This window comes from Hirundo rustica, chromosome 2 (genome assembly GCF_015227805.2).
Source record: "Hirundo rustica isolate bHirRus1 chromosome 2, bHirRus1.pri.v3, whole genome shotgun sequence".
Taxonomy (NCBI): Eukaryota; Metazoa; Chordata; class Aves; order Passeriformes; family Hirundinidae; genus Hirundo; species Hirundo rustica.
In genome coordinates, this window is record NC_053451.1 from 52,480,587 (window position 1) to 52,501,061 (window position 20,475).

At 39.8% G+C, this 20,475-nt stretch overlaps 1 protein-coding gene across 6 annotated transcripts in view; it reads left to right on the forward strand.

Moving 5' to 3' along the window:
- LOC120749473 (complement C4-like) overlaps positions 1–20,475 on the forward strand; it is a 53,231-nt gene that overhangs the window by 30,908 nt on the left and 1,848 nt on the right. For 4 of the 6 annotated variants that reach the window (XM_040056906.2, XM_040056905.2, XM_058419486.1 and 1 more), the window contains 20 exons: positions 399–538; positions 1,341–1,553; positions 2,784–2,835; positions 3,262–3,342; positions 4,438–4,641; positions 5,976–6,051; positions 6,466–6,622; positions 7,909–8,004; positions 8,334–8,502; positions 9,472–9,638; positions 10,076–10,234; positions 10,888–10,947; positions 11,403–11,496; positions 12,221–12,386; positions 14,041–14,128; positions 14,397–14,471; positions 15,086–15,194; positions 16,159–16,248; positions 16,605–16,697; positions 17,401–17,484. In XM_040056906.2, coding sequence (XP_039912840.1) covers positions 399–538; positions 1,341–1,553; positions 2,784–2,835; positions 3,262–3,342; positions 4,438–4,641; positions 5,976–6,051; positions 6,466–6,622; positions 7,909–8,004; positions 8,334–8,502; positions 9,472–9,638; positions 10,076–10,234; positions 10,888–10,947; positions 11,403–11,496; positions 12,221–12,386; positions 14,041–14,128; positions 14,397–14,471; positions 15,086–15,194; positions 16,159–16,248; positions 16,605–16,697; positions 17,401–17,484 — 2,373 coding nt within the window. Of the gene's footprint in view, positions 1–398; positions 539–1,340; positions 1,554–2,783; positions 2,836–3,261; positions 3,343–4,437; positions 4,642–5,975; positions 6,052–6,465; positions 6,623–7,908; positions 8,005–8,333; positions 8,503–9,471; positions 9,639–10,075; positions 10,235–10,887; positions 10,948–11,402; positions 11,497–12,220; positions 12,387–12,930; positions 13,010–14,040; positions 14,129–14,396; positions 14,472–15,085; positions 15,195–16,158; positions 16,249–16,604; positions 16,698–17,400; positions 17,485–18,164; positions 18,283–20,475 lie in introns of those variants that run through there. The other 2 variants (XM_040056907.2, XR_005699663.2) reach the window with 2 other exon arrangements.

The window sequence follows — 20,475 nt, forward strand, 5'->3', positions numbered from 1 at the left end:
GGATCATCCACGGGTGCAGTGATGGCCATGGAGTTTATTTTCAGAAAGCAAGGAATGGTCATTGTGTTTAAACAAGAAAAACAAACAAACAAACAACAAACAAAAAACAACAACCAAAAAAAAAAAAAAAAAAAACCAGAGAAGAGAAAACTGGGCCACATTTCACTCACAAAACATACAAATGCTTCTACCAAGTTTTACCTATCAAAAACCATGGCAGTGATTCCAGGGGGCAAAAACTGGAGATAGGTCTCTAGTGCAGATGAGTTTAAACATGTTCTGATTATGCCTATTTTCTTCTCCTGCTCATGACCTCAGGGGAACCCAGGCACTGAGTTTTGATTAGTCATTTAACATTGCTATTAGCTGATGTTAAGTGTGTATTTTTCTCACCCCAGGGTTCTGTGTAGCTGACCCCCACACCTTTGCAGTTTTCAAAGACTTTTTTGTGTCCCTGAGATTACCGTACTCAGTCAGACGACACGAGCAACTGGAAATAAAAGCAGTGGTTTACAACTACCTGCCCAAAGATCTCCAGGTAGAGTTATCAACTACTGCTGTATCTTGCATGCCTCAGTAGCTAGATTTGTAGTTTTATAATAATTTAATGTGAATGACCTGGCCACTTTACAGTGTCCCCCTTCCTCCCAGATATAATGCTCCTATCTTGAAATCTTTCCAAAGGACAGGATCCAGTTCTACTTGGTAATCAAACTTACCCTATAAGGCAGATTTTACTCACAATGTTTCATAGCCATATCCTTTGTCTTTGAGTACTTCTTCCCCTTCATTGAAGCAATCTGTTCCACTTTTGCTGCCTGCTGATCTGGACAATACCCAGCTGCTGACACTGACACTTACTGGCACTTCACAAGGTACACAAGATGCAGAGGTAAATGAGTATGAGTGCACCATCCAGTGTTAGCTACAAAACTCATTGAGCATACAACACAGAGGCACTTTTTCTCTTCATGTGACTCCCATGCAGACTTGCATATGGCCACAATTGTCCTAAGGCTGATTCTCTCCTTTTCACTTCTTCCCATCTCCCAACCAGCTGTCCAACCAGCATCCTCTGAACTGCATTGAATTGTGTAGAACTGGGATTGTATAAAAACACACTATCCTTCTTTCTTCACTGTGATTCAGGGATTCTGTTTCAAATTCAGTGTAATGAAGAAACGTTAGCTGATTTGCCTTCAGAGCCCTAATCAATATAGCTGAATGTTAACAGACCAATGGGGTCACAGAACAATTTACATTGGAAGGAGCATCCAGAGGTATTTTCCCTGTGCAGTGATGCACCAGGACTGATCTTGGGCGTGGCCTTGTCCCCACAGGTGATAGTGAAGATGGATGCAGTGAAGGGGCTGTGCACCGCGGAGACGACGGCGAGGGCAGTGCAGCTGCCGCTGCTGGCTAAGGGGAACTCGGCAACGCCAGCCTTCTTCTCAGTTGTCCCTCTGACTGTGGGAGAAATTCCAATTACCATTACTGCTTTTGACCAAAATTCTGGGCACAGTGATAGCATTAGGAAGAATCTCAAAGTTGTGGTACGTACAAGTAACTGAGGGCAGGCACTCACAAATTGTCCTCAAATCCAACATTGACTCTGTGTGGAGATCTTCGGAGGGAGTGAAATGGTACAAACACGAGGCTGGAAGCAATTCAGGAAATCTGTTCTTCAGCAAGGACTGAGGGGAAAAAATTTAAGCCTATGTGTGTGTTGTATATGGAAAGGTTTGTTTTCTATGGCAAAAAAACATCCTTTACCCATGACATAGCAACAACTTCTTCACCCGGTGCCCATCTTAGAATCTTTAGCTTCTCCCTGTTTAATCTTTTTTCCTTGTGAAGCCAAGACTGAAGATGTCCATCTAGCAAACTTTTGAGAAGGAAATGCTAGTAATAAGGTTAAACCCAATTTTATTCCTTCTGGTCAATGGATCAATCTTCACTCTTAACAATTACATAGTTAAAACATATGTAGAACATGCAAACAAAGATGTTGTATTGATTATTTAATACCTTAGCTCTCTTTCAAAATTATAAAAAGGAGGAGCCATTTAGAAAAAATTACTTTTCAAGTGCCAACACCGCCTCATTACAGCACCTAAGTCATTCATGGAGGGCTTTTTTCCATCCACACAAAGTGCAAATCATGAATCCTTGCACCCCTGATGTCAGGTATTACCATGTAGGTAAGAATAAGACACAGGATGATGGGAACCTGCTGTTGTTAAAGGCTATAACTTTTGTAGCTATAGATACAGTCTCAGAGTCCAGTCTTACACCAAAACACTAAAAGTAGCTATAAAAATAGCTTTATTAAAACTGAAAGTGTAGGAAGAGGGACATAAGGAATCAGAAGGAAAAAATGTTTAAGCCTTACACCCAAGATGTACTCAGAATTTAATGGATTTCATACATGAGAGGTTTATAAAAATGAGTCCCCCTGTGAACTTGCCTTAATGGGTCACAAAGCTGAGAATAAACTCTGAAGTTTAATTTTTGGGAGTTGGTTTTGGCTAAAGGAATTTCATCCAGGGAAATGTTTCAATAGTAGCACAAAAAAATCAGGAAAGTTTATTAGTATTTTAATTGGGAAACTGAAATTCTGATTTAAGGGCTGAGTTTTACCTAGAGAGAAATCTCCCTTCAAAATCATTTATTTGTGCCACCTGCTTGCCCAGTGCTCAGGAGGAGCTTGTTGGTTTCTTGCAGCTTAATTTCAGGTGTGAGTGCTTGCAAACATTTTGGCTTTTCTTTCTTTAATTGTGCAGGCTGAAGGTGTTTTACAGAGAGAAGAAGAGACCATTTGCATTAACAGTGCCTGTAAGTTACCCAGAAGTGTTAGATACAGATGAGGTTTGGAGTAAGAATGAAGAGTGAATTGTGGGTGCAGTGAAATATTTTTTAATGCACAGGTGTTCCTTTGGTAAACCAGAAATCTCTCTATCTAATACATAGCAAAAGACTTGTGAAAGGAAAAAAAAAAAATCTAAATTTTTAGAATTTATTTATTTTACTTTTGTTTTTCAAGGTATTATTCTTTATATATTGACTGGGAATCTTTTTAATGCACTAATTTGTCTTAAAAAGGTATTAAAAACAAGGGTTTTTTCAAGCCTAAAGTATTGCCAAAGATTGAAAATTAAATTACTATAAGAGAGATAAGTATATTTTTTAAAATAATTACAGGTTTGTTTTGTTTTGTTTTTAACGTCTGGATGTTGTTATCTATTTATTATTTATTTACAGTGAAGTCCCATGCAGTGGACCTGAACAGACCATCTAATATGGTACCGGGTTCTGATAGCCGCGTGTTAGTTAGCCTGAAAGGTAAATACAGTTTTTTTGTCAATAGCTTCTCCGTAGGTGACAAGGGACAGGTCCCTCTTGTGCTGCTTATTCCTTCATGGCAAGTATCCATTCCCTCCTGGTTTTTCTGTTATGACTCAAATGGTCTGTGCTACATGACCAGGTCATAAAACAAAACATCCCCAGGGCTGAACCAGTACCTTTTCCTCTTTCTAATTACTCCTTCTTACTTGTAGTGGGTGTAATAGCTTTATGAGATGCACCCTTCCTCACTGTGCTCCAACTAACATAATGGGAAAGCCAGAGGTGAAGGGAAGAGTCCATCTTCCCTAATAACCCCATAACTCATGCAGGGCTGTAGAAATCTGCTTTAGATTTCAGAAATCAGGATGCCAGACTCTGATGTATAGGCTCTGGTGAGTTCTGTTTTTCTGAAGAGGAGATATATACAATCATTTAATCAAATATAGTTGTATACATGCATACATACATACATATATATATATATATATGCACTCATACTCATGCATACATATTTTAAAAATATCTATTAGCAAGTACTAGTGGTAGCAAGTCTTGATGATAAATATTCTCCTCCCCAAGGAAATGTAAAATGATGCATTTGTGACACAAAGGGCATTGGCTTCCATTTCAAATCCCTGTTCTAAAATAAAGGGATCATTGAATTCATAGTTATAAAATTGCAATGAGGAAAAAAACCCACATAAAATGTTTGTCATGATTAATGCACAATCTTTTTATCCCTCTGTGGGAGGATCAGGGCTGGTTTGACGAGACATTTCCAGCCCAAACCTGATATACCAGTCTTTCTCCCTTTCCTTTCTCCCCTGCCTCCAGTAGCCTGAGGACTCGCTCTCCTTCATATTCCTTCACTGTGCCAGCCTGCTTTCTCCAGGTTTCTAGGGGCCTGGCACCCCATCCTTGCCCTTCTTTAAAGAGCTTTATGAAGTCCCAGGTAGCTAAGAACAAAGTTGAGTAGTGAGGAGTATCAGGCCATGCTGGAACATCAGCTTGTAATTAGGATTGCCTTCCTTCTTATGGCAGCGATCAGTTTTAAATAAGATGGGTACTATGGCTTGTATTTTTTTACAACAGGGAACATTATGGATGAGTCTGTTGAAAACTGTCTGAGTCTCAGCGGAGTTGAGAAGCTGATTCAGGTGCCCACAGGCTGTGCAGAGCAAACAATGGTGAAAATGGCCCCTGCAGTCTACGCCATTGAATACCTGGACGCCAGCGAGCAGTGGGTGAACTTTAACCCTGAAAAGAAGCAGGAAGCCATTGGTATGATTGAAAAAGGTAGGCAGGAAAAACAAAACAGGACAAACCAGCCAGAAGCCAAAGGATGGGATCCTTGTTTTCCGTTCTCACTGCACTCTAGCTGCATACTGGCTCCTCCTGAAGGAGTGCCCACTGCCTTAACACAGCCCCACAGAAATGCCCCTGGCAGTCTGCAGACAGACACACGTGAGAGGGGCTTAGGACACTAATTGCCAGCATCTGGCATTGGATGGTATTGACATTGACACCCCATCCCCTCTCTTGCCTAATTTAGAGGCAGAAAGTAAAATCCGAGCTGATCAATGAAAATTCTTTTCCAAGTAAATGGATAGCAAAGGCCAGTTGTTCATTGGCTCCCAGTGTTCAAAATCAACCAAGATAAATCACATCCTAAAAATGCTTGTTTCTCCCCATGATTCACAGACACTGCTTAGGATAGCCAGCTGGGAGTAGATATCTCTGACTGTGGTTGTGAAGAGGAGTACGACAAAGGAAATTCCCAGTGCTAATCATGATATTGACACCTTCCCTTTCCCATTCCTATATTAATCATTACATAAGCTAGAAGGATTTCAGCAGCCTTGGACCAAGCTGGGGAGGGAGTTTCCTTAGGGAGAGGACACCTTCAAGTCTGCTTCTGGAAGATTCCATTTCAAGATGTAATCCAAAGCTGGTATTAAACATACAGCAAAGCCAGGACCACAGTACGTGGAAGTGTTCCAGCTCACAGGAACTAACACAGGGAGTTGTCAGTATTGGAACAGGTACAGCTGACCTTAAACACATTTCATCAATGAAAAACAAGTGTAAAACAGAGATTAAGAGCATGCTAGCTGTTGCTGTATGGAGATCTTTTCCTGTTTAACCAATACTGCCAAAAGTGATATGGGATCCTGCTAATAAGTATTTGGTATTATCAGCATCATTCAGTCCCTACACTATGCTTTTATTGATTCTCATTGAAGTTCATCAGCCACAGTTCATGATTTCTAAGACTATGTCTGACCTGATATATGATGTTTTGTATAATTTTTGATTCAATGCACCATAATATCAACAGTTTGAAAAGTTGTCAATAATGGGAAATAATTTTGTAACCATAGGTATCTGCAGTTTTCAGGTTATTTTCACAGCTCAGTCAAGTCAAACAAGACAGAGGACCTAAGCCCAGTGATTTTTCTGGGTCATATCATATTCTGCTGACCTGCTCATTTCCTCCTTAATGCCCCAGTGAATAACTCTATGAACTCTTCCAGCAGTCAATACAAAACATGTCCATTATAATACAAGCGATGTAGAAAAATGCCCAATAATTATGGGTGTTCTCTGAACGTGCTCTCCTGTTCATGCAGGTTACACTAGACTGCTTGAGTTTCAGAAGGAGGATGGCTCCTACGGAGCATTTAAAACAACACCTAGTAGTGTATGGTAAGTGATTTTCTTTTCCTGGGGTTTTATTTTGGGGGTTTAGTTTTTGTTTATTTGGTTGGGATTTTTTCCATTTTACTTCTGTTACCATTTGATGCATCAGTATTTCTTTGGCAATGGATTTGGAAAATCTGATGGTTGCCTATGTACTTTTGTCATGAATAGTCAGCCACCAAATTCTCTGAGTGTATTCAGCCCTGGGTGAAAGAGATTTATACTGAGACACTGATTATTTTGCATTTGCCACAGAGTAGAAAAATTCAAGCTGATGCTGAACAATAACTCACTCAGTTGCAGTGAGTGCACTGCATTGGATATGAGTCTGTGCATAAAATTAGTATGTTTATCTTCCTGTCAATGTAGTCTTCTATAAGTGTCTGTCAGCACAAGTTTGGAAAATCTTCTTTTGCGCAGGTTAACCGCATTCATTGTTAAAGTGCTCACAAGGAGCAGAGAATACCTCAGTATCCAAGACAGTCACATAAGAAACTCAGTTTCCTACTTGGTTAATCAACAGCAGACAGATGGTTCATTCCACGACCACCACCCCGTAATGGACAGGTCAATGCAGGTAAGTCATCCCTATTTAGAAGAATTTGGGTACGTTTAGAGCTATTAGGGATTGAAAGAAATACTCTGAGTTGTAGAATAATAAGAAATGTACCTAAAGAGAATAAATCAATAATGTAAGTACAAAATCTGCAATGTAAAATTTATTTGTTAACAGGTCTGTTACATCAGATGCACAGCTAGCACTTCACCACCTTTATCGTTTTATACTGTCTTAAATATTTTTTTCAGCTATGCCTATAGAGCACTTAAAAGATTATTTCTGAGGGTCAAATATTTGGTAAAAATGTAAGCCTTTTATTGCCAAAGGCAATGGAGTGTAGAATTGTTACTTTGTCCTGAAGGGGCATCCAGAGCTCATCTAGTCCAAATGCTGCTCAAAACAGTCCTAGTTAGATCAGACAGTACAGGGCTGAATCTCCAGTACATCCCAGTCTGTCTGGCTAACCTGTTTCAGTATTTCACCAAGCCCATGGTGAAAAAACAAAAATGTTAACACTTAGTCAGAATTTCCAATTGCATGTCTTGGTCTTCACATCCTCTGTAGCTGTCCAGAACACAAAATTGTAATACTGTCCATGAATTAAGTCTAGGAAAGTAATGTCCATCTTCCAGAACTCATTGAAAATGCAAGGTAGTGACCATATAGATATGAAAAAAAATGCATCGATATTTTTAAGGATCTGTGTCAAATAACTAGTGAGGTTTTCACCCTCAAAGCTAGTTTCATAGTTGATGTAACACTGTTGGGGGAAAAGAAACAGGTAGCTCAAGGACTGGTCAAAGAGTTTCGGGATTTTTTGACCTGTGTCCAACTGAGATAATCTACTTTACATACGCTTCAAGAGCTGTCAGGGGAATAAAGCTAATGAGAGCACTGTGCTTACTTTATCAAGAAGAGGGACAAGAAATGATCTAGTATTGTATAAATACCTTTACAGGTGAGAACTCCACCCTCCTAGGGACTGAAAATTGAAACCTTTAATGTCTCAATGAGAAATTGTAGATATTTAGCTGTAAGGTAAATAACTAAATATTTGATTATCAGCTGAAGGACATGGTGGGTTCCTGATCTATTACACTGTTAATGCAACCTGGCTGCCACCACAGAAGATATACTTTAGATGGACACGTATTATTGAGAAAAGTTTAAGGCAACAGCTACATGGTGTGTGGTCAGAGGGTTTCCAGAGAAAATCCGTGACTTTATGAGAAGTTATTTTCTATATTTAATCATAAGCGTGTGTGTGCACATTTAACTTTTCCTTCTCATATTGCATCTTCCAGGGCGGCATTAAGTCAGCAGAAGAGGATTTGGCTATGACAGCCTTCGTAACCATAGCATTGCAAGAGACCCTACGTGTCTATCCATCACCTGATGTGGTAGGAAGCCTGACTCTTTAAGTCTGCAGGCTATTGCACAGTGGCATATCCACCCTGCCATCTCTTGGAGAACTGCAAATGAGGAGTTTAAAATCTGCTTACATCTGTGGTGGATAGGAAAAGATGTCATGGCCTAATATAAAATAAGGTGTTTCCAGCCAGAGTGTCATTCATCAATGGCTTTAATCACTAAGCAAATATTATTATAATTTTCTTAAAAATTACTACGGTGAAATATTCTAATTTCCTAGTACTAGTTTCCTAGTGCCAGAAGTAAGAGTTAGCAGGTCTCAGTGATCTTTACAAATGGATCCATTCTGTTTTCACAGGCACGAGTGATTACAGGAACAGTGGCTTACATGAAAAATCAATTTTCAAGAAATACTGACTGCTATTCTACAGTCATCACTGCTTATGCTCTGACACTTGTGCAGTCTGATAGTGAAGATGCTCAGTTTGTGAAAGAAAAATTAAGAAACTGTTCTTCTTTTGATGAAGGTACTGGTAACCATTCTTAAAAATCTCTTTAGAAACACTCTGAGCACACTTACATGAACAAAAGAAATTTAAGTAAATGTAGAAAAATTAATTTTATACAATTGTGTATGTTCATGTGCAATATATTTAATTATTTAAATTGCATAATTGAATATTTCAATATTTGACATTTTAATATGTAATTTTCAAAATTAATATCACTGTAAAGTGACAGCATAGTGAAGCTTGGATCATCTTGCTAGTGTAGCTTGGACTGTGACCTCCTATGATTTTGGAACTGGAACAAAACCACAGTAAATATTCATTTATGTTTTCTGCTTCCCTTGGGAAGAAAAACAAAGTCCAAGCCAAATGAGAAAGAAGAAACTTCATATGAGAAAATAGCTACATACAGGAGTAGTCCAGAGAGGATCTGTGGTCAAGAGGGAAGGTGTCTCTTGCAGCCCACCTGCTTTCAAAGCCCCCCACCAGTTCTGAGTGCTTTGTCCCAGCTCCCCATGGATGTCACCCGTTACCCCCACGGGGTGTGGCTGTGGTGACTGCTGAGTCAGTCAACTGTGTGGCTGCACCACCGTCCTGGTTATTCCTCCCAATGTGCTTGGGAAATACAGTACAGTTTAACTGCCCCAGTTTAAGCATAGGGAATATGCTTCTCCTTAACCAAGGCTCAATTTGTGACCATAATTAATATTAATTATGTCTGAGGGACCACCAGACACAACCGTCCATCAGATGCACAGCGCTGTACAATGGGATCATTAGACTGTGATGGTTGGAGAAATCCAAATTTAAAACTGGGGGTTTTCTTTTCCATTATCTTTGCTTCCCAGCTGATTTGTTGCTCTCAAAGCAGCATCTGTGTCTTGTGGTTCCACAGTGCCATGACATGAAGTATCCACTGTGTAGAACAATAGGGATTTTGGACAAATGTCTCTGCCAAGGGGATTCAGGACTGAGTTATTCTTGCAGCAAAGCAGCAGCGCTACTGGGGAAATGGCAACAACGCAATCTCAGTGGAAACCACTGCCTATGCCCTGCTTCAAACTTTGCTCCTGGGAGACATGGAATATGCAACTCCTATTGCCACGTGGCTGACGGAAAGGAGGAACTACGGCGGAGGGTACTGCTCTACACAGGTGCCTGACCACCAGTTCAGGGGGAGCCTCAAGGGGAGGGGAGGAAATAAAAGCCCCCTAAAAACATTTTTGTTTTGATTTGAAAGCATCATAACAGTTAGTTTTCAACTTCTTTGGTGTATGAAATAGTAAAGATTTTAAATCAATTAGCAATGGGTCAAAACAAAATAATTAAAAGCCAGCAAAGAGAATCCTTTGTCATCATGAAGAGGTAGGATAATCTACGGTCAGGACTCCAATGTATTTAAAATTTTAGTTCTATAAGAAGCTGGGAAATTAAATGAATAATTTCTGCAAGTAGGAACAGACAAATGCAGGAGATCTTCAAAGTAGCAAAAAGCATAAAACTGAATTCAAGGTGACTGATAATGTCATCTCACATGTTGTTGAAATAACCTGGCATTACTGCTAGATTTTTTCTTTTCTTTCTCACCTAGGACACAGTGGTGGCCTTAGAAGCTCTATCAGCATACAGCATACAGACACTGAACTCTGCTCCCACTGACCTGACTGTCAGACTGGGAACACCTGGAAGGCAAAATTACTACAGCATTGTTCTGACTGATGCTCATGAAGAATTTCAGAAGCAATTAGAGGTATACAACCATTGGTTGTTTTGAAGTATTTTTCCCTCAAAAAAGAGAAATCAAATCCTGTAGGTTTTGTTATGTTAAGCAACCATGATGTAGCTGATTTAATATACCTTGAAATAATTTGATCTGTAAAACAACAGAATCTTTTTAAAGTTAAAAAAAAACCCCACAACACAAACAAAAAAAAACAAAACAAACACAAAGCAACAAAACAAAACAAACAAACAAAACCAGCAGGTGCTTAGCAGCACAATTTAGAGGTGCTTTCCTGCCTCTTTGAGGACCTTGGTGGCATGAATCTCTCCCAAAATTGAAGAACAGCCAGGAGCCCAAGTCCTTCTAGGGAATGAGGAAGAAGGGGAATATTCTGATCTTCACTGTGCCTAGAACTGTGAAAAAGTGAAATCCAGGATACAAGGGAGGGACAGAAGTTGGTAAAATACATCTACTGACTCCTAAAACAGCAGAGTAAGATGCATTAGCTCAGTACATTTAAAATCTTGAAGCATGAGGTCCCATAATTCCTTCCATAGCTGAAACTTTTTCCTACCCAGGTTTCAGGGAGGTAAAGACAGAGAAGACTGTCAAAATGTTAGGAAAACAATAGATCAAATGCTGAGCACAGACTAAATCTTTTTTGTTCCCTTGGTTTGCAGTTTGAACTTGGAAGAAAACTTGAAGTATCTGTACACGGCAAAGGAAATGGGACAATGAGTGTAAGCTGTAAATTCAAAATCCAGAGTCCAGATGGACTCCTTTTGATATCTTTTTGAAACCAAAGTGAAAACTTGCATGCCATGGCCTCAGCCTTTGTGTTCCTACCTCCAAAATTCTAAAATTTGAGGCCTAAAGCCTGCCCTTACAGACAGTCAAATTTTCTTGTCTTATATTTATTAAATCCATAAAATGTCAAGGGTGATAGAGGTGGCTGGAGTTTGAAAGACCTATTTGTGTTTGGGAATGGAGAGTTATCTCAAAGGAATCCCACACCATTTGTGAATTGTACGTGGGACCTGCTTATATTTGTGACAGTCCTCTGTGATCAGTCTGCACCACTGGGGGTTTGGACTTTCTCCACACTCCCATCTCCCATCAACATGTTCTGAATGGGTAAATTCCTTGTAATTTAAATGGTATTTTTAGTGGTTTGCTGTTTGTGTGCTCATCTTAGATATTAAAAATGTACTGGACACCTGAGCTGAAGAACAACACCTGCAATGACTTGATTTTGACAGTGGAAGTGGAAGGCAGCGTTAAGTACTCTGGTGAGTGAAAAGGGCAGGGGCTGGGTCTCAAAGGTGACACATTTGGCCAGCTGCTAATGATACTTCATAGCTTCCAGACTTGGAAAGTGGGAACAAATTAAAGAAACAGGGAAAAAGAGAAGTCCCTGAACTCTACACAGTCATTATTTCATTTAGTTTATTATTCTTGTTGTTAAATAGTATAAAAACTATCTGAGTGGCTGTAGGTGCAGCAGGTACTTAATAGTTACACAGATACAATTACCAACTGTTCTTGAGAAAGGGGAGGTGAACTCCCTTCACAGAGGGGAAAGGAGGGGAAAGCCCTGCTTAGTTCCCTGGCTAATAAGGGACCTACCATGTGGGCTTAAAATTCTTTGAGGCAGATCTGTCATAGGTCTTTCATATGAGCAAGAATGTGTTTTCCATCCCCTGAAGTGTATGGTCACCATCGTCATCTCTGCCTATGTCTGCATTGTTTTTTTTCTGTTTGAATTATTAACTTTTGGAGGGAGGGATTCTCCTTTACATATTTATACATAGCCTAAACCTCATTCTTAGCTAGGTTTGTTAGTTATTTTTACTATAGTTATCCCTAAAATTCTAACTCTGAATGAACTGGAAACACTGAGACAGTGCACAGTGAGCTGTTCTGAAACTCACAGTGGTGAGTATTATCATTATACCAAAAGGAACCAAACTGCAGGCAAATTTGTGCATGGCTGACCATGTCCCTCACCTCCAGAAGCTGAATACTCTGATGAAGATGATTATGAGGACTTGACTGCTGCAGGCAACAGCACATTTGAAACACTGTCTAAAATGGATTGGTTTGACATCCGCAGCAGAAGAAAAAGGGATGTGACTGCTCTCAGCAAAACAGAATCCTTGCAATACAAAGTCTGTGTCAGGTAGGTCTGCAAGATCAGCTCTTCATTTGTTTGTAGTTGTCCTTTGTCATCCTCGTCATATCCACAAACTCAGCATCCAACCTAGTGAACTTCTGTGAGTCTGCATACGCTGTGTGCGTCCTGTCTCCCATGGCAGGAGAAAAGGTTTCCAAACAATGGATGAGATTTATTTACATGGCTTACATAGAGTTCAAAGGTCTATTGCAGATTCTTCCCCATCAAACTCTGGGGAGACTTTAAAACACTTGGCAGGCTAATAATGTGAAAGAAATCTTTCATTTAAAAAAGGTAAATACAGCTGGAATGCAGTGGTAGCATATTTACAGGGTTTCATCACTTTCTGGAGAGATGCTGTTACTTCTTTTGTGGTCACACTCTGGCCTCATCAAAAAAAAGAAAAAAATTACTAATACTGTGTAGGAGAGAAGAGAAGGCAGGTGGGATATTCTGCTGTGATAAGAAGTTGGCAAGGAAAGAGGTAGTAAAAAAGAGACCCTCCTATGCAGCATAACACTGAAACACCTGTCTTTCCTCTCATTTACAGTCTGGCATTGGTCTCAGAAGCACAAGTCTGTGGCTGTCCTGGGTTCCCCTTCTAGAGAGGAGCAGGATAGAAGAAGCAGGTTTTGCTCCCCAGTAGAATTTTGGTTTTCCATTGGGTTTTGTCAAAGCCTTGAAGACAGTGGTTTTATCCCCTCTTCTAAACAGTGACATGAACAATGGTGGGAGAGGACTGAAGTTACCCTAATTCCCATTTTTGACTCTTCCTTCATTAAACACATATTCAGTGAATTTTGTACTGGCCCAAGCATCATCTCCCCCATTAATTGCTATGTAACATTTATCATCTAGCAGATCCACTGCTCTGCATCACTGTTCTGCCAAGTGTTAGGCTGAGGCTTAGTCAATAATGTGGAATTCCTTGTGATTAAGACATGGGAGAAAAACTGAAGGCATGAATTACATCACCATTCTTCTTCCCTACACTGTTTTGCATCCTTTATGGGAAAGGGAGAGCTCCAAAATTAAAATTCCTGAAGTACCACTAAGTGCATGTAAAACATCTCATGTCAAGGCACCCCGTGTGAGTGCAGAACAACTTTATTTTCCAGCAATGACACAACTACCTGATTTTTGAGATGGTGAAGGCTGAAAGATTGGAAATACAATACATATATTTAGCAGATAATTACAGCAACGAGGATTTTTGCCTCAGACAGTAAAGATGATGTAAATTTGACTCAGTCCAAAAAAAATGGATAAATTAATTTCCTATCTCCACTTTGTAAGTAATAGAGAACAGATACTTTGTCAGTGCTGTTTACCTCCCCAGCTTCAACAATGCTTTCAATGTGGGATGAACTGTCATTTACAGGTGGTTTTTTTCTGCCTATGAGCTCCAAGGAAAGACTGTATGAAAGGCTCAGGCAAGGCACCTGGTGTTTGGATGAGCATTTGACCAGTTTAGATGACTCATTTTACCTCGTGACTCTTAATGAATGAGGCAGATAATTTTCAAATTAAAATCCACTTAGGAAAGTTACATGGAGCAGAATGTTTTGCTTCACCTTTAGCAAGCCTGAAAAGCCAGGCTCTTCAAAGAAACCTGGCTGTTCAGTGCAGGTGTTCACTGCTGACCATCTCCTTCATAAAGGTCCACAGGTCCCAAATCACCAAAGATGTCCCTGGTTGATCTCACTCTGCTGAGTGGGTTGGAGCCTGACACAAAGGAACTCGAACAGGTTAGAAACACACTTTTCTATGCAACCTTTAATAGAGCCTTTAGAAAATTTTTTCTTTCAAAATCCTTCCAAAAACAGAAGAGACATGGATGGGAAAACACGTTTTGGATGGATGGCTAGATAGATAGATTTGCTCAGTTTCATGTGCTCAGGGACTGTCTCCTTTAGGGAGGAAGAAAGTGGGCTGAACAAAGCAAACTAGAATATGGAAGATGGCAGCAAAAGTGTTCCTGTTCTGCCAGGGGTTTGTTTCTTTGTTTTCTTGCAGTTGGTGACAGCTTCAGACAGGTATATTCAACACTTTGAGTACAAGGAAGGGAAGGTTTTGCTCTACTTTGGTGAGGTAAGCAAACCCAGCAATTTTCTAATCCCTGCCATTTCAGATAGCATAGAGACTTTAAAAAAATCTAACCATTGTGTTTTTTGCTCTCTGTTACCTTTCTGTAATTTTTGTAATTTATTATTATTGAACAGCTCAGTGGAAAGAACAGAGGAAGGGAAGAAGGGACATATACACTTTCATTTTCCGCTTCTCTATGTCCAAGGAGATGTAGTTCATATTCAGGATTTTGCTTCTGGCCCAAGAAAAAAGAGGAATCCTCTCCCTTTCTAGCCAGAAGGGATGCTTTTCTTACATGATAACAAAAGTGTTAACTGGTGGTCCTGTAAATTCCACATGGACATCTTGCATGTCAAGACCAAGATCCATATAGTGACAAACAAATGTAAACATCAGGACCTCTAGTCTCTCTGTATATTTCCCAATATTTTGGATGATGACTCCACCCTACACCCACTTGAATTGCTTCACCTCTGCAACCAAAGCAGACATCAGTATTAACTCAGCTATGCCATCAGAACAAGAGTTCAACAACTAGCACAGGCCAAACATTGAGGAATTGACTGAAGAGAGAGAGTCAGTCTTTTCATCAAAACTGTTCTTCCTTTTTCCTCCAGCTCCCAAGTGGACCGGACCCAGACTGTATATCATTTGGGGCAAAGCAAATCAATCCCATGGGCTTGGTTCAGCCAGCAAATGCCATCCTTTATGATTTTTACAACCCTGGTAAGGACACAGAAAAATGATACATAACTGCTGGAAAGAGAGACTCTCAAGAACCCTCTCCAGTCTATAGAAAGTTGATTTTGATGTAGTGTGTGAAACCACGTAATTTTCTTGAGTGATAAAATAACCAGCTTTGCATAACTATCTTCCAGTTACTTCAGATTATCTAAACAGAGATCTTCTCAGGAATGGCCCAGTATTTCTAATGGACTGAAAATATGATTTTTTAATTTTAATTTTAAATTTTAATTTAAACTCATGGATTTTTAAATCAGATTTCCTGAGTTCTTGTTTCTCAAAGGGCTTTCAAACATATTTCACTCACATTTTGTTTTGTCAGGCTGTGTCTTTATATATCTAAGACAGACAGTCTTAGGGGTTTGGCTTTTGTAGTGTGCTAGCCAGGGAAAGCAGTCTTGTTCCTCATTCAAAGAAAGGTTAAATGCAAATCATCCCCATTTGCCAAAGTTAGGCAAACTGTATTTGAAAATTAGGTCAAATCTCTACTTCGCTTTAACAGAGGGATCCAAGACAGTTTACAATGGGTTTAACCACTAACTATTGGTTGATCCTATCTTCTTCTGAAACAGTGCAGTGTTCACTGTTGTTCTATGGTCAACAGGCTTTTAAGATGTATGGTTTCCAGAAAAAAAAGGGGGGGATGCAGGGAGGGAAGAGTTCAACTTAAAGAAACAAACAAACAAACAAACAAACACCCCAACAACTAAGCAATGCCCAAACAGAAACTATCCAAACTGAATGGAAATAACTTCAAACTGTTTCCCAGCTGAAAGGCAATGCTGTGCTCTAGGTGCCTAAGCTGTAGGTCTTTGGGAACAGCTGATGTACATCTGACCTCTTGGTGCTCTACTTTCTCTGGACCAGGGAAAAGCATGTAGTTTGTACTGTACAGGCTTTTCCACCTGAGCTCTTCCATGGAAGCTGTTTTGTTCCTTGCCCACAGACAGGAGATGCAGTGTGTTCTACAGCGCTCCCAAGCACAGTGCCATGCTTTCAAAGCTGTGCCACGGCAACGTCTGCCAGTGCGCGGAAGGTAAGGAAAGACTACACAAGCTGGTCTAAAAGAAGAGAGTTACTTCTAGGAAAAAATTACATGGGAATTGTTAAGCCCAGAAAGAACCCTTAGAATTATCCTAATGTGTGATACAGGATACATTCATCTTCTAGGATGTTCAGTATCAAATTGATTTTTTTCTAAGGTATTCAGGATCTTTTGATAGCTAAATGCAATATATATACTCATGTGTGTGTAAAAACCCTCTATTACATCACTCAGAAAATTGTTCATTTTATTCTCTGTTATATTGTTGTGTGAATATGGATGTGTAAGCTGCATCTGTCTACATATCCATGCCTGCAGGGGTGTCTCACTTATTTTCTTCCTTCCAGGTCCCTGCCCAAGACAAAAATCAACTTTCAGTAAAGCGGTACAACAAACCACACGCTTTAATTTTGTCTGCTACCAACCTACTGCAGATTATGGTAAGGCATAAAATACAACTGTTGATTTCAGCATCATTCATTTTAGTAAGGATAAACTTGTAGTTTTACGTGCCCAGACCTCTCCTGAACTGAGTTGGATTTCTGTATGTGGCCGAGAGGCCAAGGAGAAATAAACGAAGGCATGCACAGTTGTAGTCATCAGGGCAATGAAGTGGGAAGTAAAGGCCTTGGAAAGATGCAGCAGGATGCTGGGGGAAGGAGGGGTGGGCATCATGTTACAGGGTTTAGAAAAAACCCATGGTGTAGTACCACAATCCCCTACTGGCCTCATATAACAGGATGTAAATAAAGAACAGGGTTTGCATGGCATGCCATAGTTCAGTAGCTCCTTCTGCAGAGCTATATGAATATTTTTTCCTTTGTTAACTTGCCTTTCTGGCATCTTCTTTGGATACAAAATTAGACAAACTACTGAAGGAAAACTAGATGGGCACCATTGGTAAGTTAGATGCTAACAGAAGGACAGGAAAAAGATTGGAAACCCAACCACAGAGGAGCTTCCTTGAAAAAATACAAACAATGGAATACAAATCTAGAATCCCTTGATTAATAATTCCATGGTTTGTGAGTAGTTGGTACACTGGCCTCTGTTCAGACACTTGGTAAAAGCACACTTATTATTCAGTCTTTGGATGCAATTTTATGTTGCCATCTGGCATCACAGAGTTGTTGTCTGTTGCAGCATACGAGGTGGAGATCCTCAACAGTACAGAGAAGAATGTTTTTGATTACTATGAGGCCAAAATCCACAAAATTCTTAAAGCATGTAAGTATCAAAATGTTTGACTCCTTTCATTCACCTGTAGGAAAACTAGGCTGACTAAATGCTAGCCAGCATGAGCCATGCAGATTCCACCTTCTGCCACGGAAAATTAGGGTCAGATATATTTCTACAGTAGGTTTCCAAGAAGGCTCATTTATTACAAGGCCTGTTTGGTGCAGCTGCCTCACTGTTCCGTTCATCCCTGGGGTAGGTTTTGGTTCACATTGTGCAATCCCAGAGCACACGAGCTTCAACCATTTCAGATGAAAATAAACCAGAAGACACATTCCAGACTCATTGAGTCCATGGTTACAAACTGGGGCTAGTCTAAGATAAGCCCTCAAAAAACATGTAGAGTGTGGATATTATGTCTTCTGCATCAACTATTTCATTTTATAGACTACTGACAGATCCTTATTTGTTCTCGTGTGGACGTATCCACTGAACTCTGTTCTGATACCAAATGAAGATTTGAAATTGCAATTACTTAACTAATAATTAAGCAATTGCAACCCTTGTGGAACAGGCTAAGAGTTGTCCTCAGTGGCTTGCCTGAGGTCAATGAAGACAGGAAAACTTCTGGAACTTCAACTTAATCACTGTGCTAAAGAAATATAAAGGCTTCTTTGTTGTTAGGTGCAATGTAAAGGTTTTCACAGCTTTTAGACAACGTCCTTTTGCAGGCCTGTCATCCCAGCTGCCCCCATGTGAACTTAATCAGCAGCCCCAGCGAGCACTGATGCTCTTCAGAGTAATTTCTGGGGGAGCTGTCAGCTGACACGTCAGACTTCAGCTGCTGTGGTGTCATGTGGTTACAAGTTTTGAGTTTGGCAGCCAGGGATTGCCTTTAAAAAGGAACTTCAAAGGTTTAGAAATCTTCCCTCTCTGGAACAGAGTAATTAACTCACTCCATCAATCTTTGCCCAGGGGCCTGGCAATGTCACACAGTACTTCATGGCACACAACTCGTGATCTGTGCCCAGTGTTCAGTTCCTGTAGGAAAATAAGGTCCGTGCTTCCTGGGTCCAGAGAGAGCATCTGACATCCCCAGGGCTTTCCCTATGGAGATAATGTACCTAGTGGTCAAAATACTGACTGTAGGAGATTATAGTAGCCTGATGGAAAGTTTTGTTAATGTCTTGGGAATACCTACAGGATTTAAAGGCTTTAGGGCTCTGGGTCCAAATGCATTTGTACTCACAACTTGCAGGCAAGCACTGGAAAGATTTGGGGTTTTGGTAGCTGAGAGAAACATCCTTTGAATATAAAGTTGAAGAGAAAGGATATCTTCCATTCCCATGTACTTGATAATTCGTTTTAGTTTGTGCTGTCAGATGCAGCTTCTGAGCATCAGGAAGCTTTCAGGAGGCTTGGGAAAGGCTGGCAGTAGTCATGAAGCCATATGAGGATGAAGAAAAAGCTAGATGTTGCGCCCAAATCAGCCTGTGACTCAACTAGTGTTGTTATTCCTTGCATTCTCTGCTTGGAGTCAGCAAAAGAGAATTTTGCAGGGGTGTGCTTCTCAGATTAATTTGGTTATTGATAGAATTAGTGTGTATGTTCTGGATGGCTAATATTTTTGCTGTCCTATGAGTCTTCCAGGAATCCTTTAGGGGAAGGATATAGCTCATTAAGTAGCACAGATTCTTTTTTTCCCCCTCTTCTTCCATGCCCCCCCCCCCCTTCCCTTAGACATTATTTCCCATTACAGATGCTAAAACTTGAAGTAATTGTTTTCCTTAAAATCTGCTTGAATGCTTTGAAACATTACATTTCAACTTTTTTTTTTTTTTAATTGGGGATTTAAAATTTAAAATTACATAATAAGCACTTGAGGTAACAACTCAAAATGCTTATGATCCCACTGTCTGAATTGTATTAGGCCATTTGTGAAGCATATGAACCGAGAAACAGCTTAGTAATTTAAGCCCAATGAGGCATAACATCATCATTTTCTCAAGTAGTTCTGACCCATCTCTGCTTTCCATGAACAAAATGATAATTCAGGACACCATGTAGCATAGGAACAGCAAAAAGATCTTGGGTTACATGCGAAAACCTACAGGAATTTATATTCTCTCTAAGAACTAAGAATTCAGTTGTATAAGTAACATATTAAACTGAAGCAAGTTTTAACTAGCTGGTAGATAAGGTTCTTAAAGCTAGGTTTCACAGATTAGCAGTCTATGTAAAATTCTCTGAAATCTAATTAATGTTAGAATATTCTACTTCAGGTTTTTTTCTACTTTTAGGATTTGGATGACTAGTCTTTCCATACTTGTAATATAATACTCTATATTAGCGCAGATGCTGCACAAGATTCTGTTAATTGATAAATAGACTGTGGTGTAATTTACCTGTAATTTAAACTGGTTTAATATTTGTGCAGGAAAATTCGAATTATAGATAGAAAGAGAGTAAGAAATTAGAATGTTGTTGTTAATTGCCTTTTTTTTTTTTTTTTTTTCCAAAAGGACTTTGAAAATTGTTATTTTAGTTAAACAACACAGAGTCCTTGTAACCTGAGATTGGTCGGATGAAAAAGCATCTTTTCAGCTCTCATGCCATTGCAGTATCTGAGCAGCCACCTCATCTGCCTTGGATGCCCAGTTCTGTAGTGGGCAGTACAATTCTGAATGAACAAACTTCTGGGCCAGAACCCAGATCAGAATCTTCTAAGTTACTTTAACATGAACATCACCAGGAGATTGTCCTGTGTATCAGATTCAGAGGGAATAGAATAAAGGCTGCATCAGTAAAGTTCAGGTCAGGTCTGCTAAGGAGAGTGAGATTTTAATAGTGTCTGCTGCATTACTGAGCCTCAAAATGTTTGAATTTAGTTTGCTAGCTTTTAAGACCACCTTGAACCTGAGCATTCTGAAATGGAAGATAGTAGCATGTTTTCTATTTTCCTTGGCTTTTCCTTTAGTCTCTGAGATTTAAGCAAATTCCATAAGGTCTGAAAGGTCCTAAGATCTATAGGAAAACATCTCC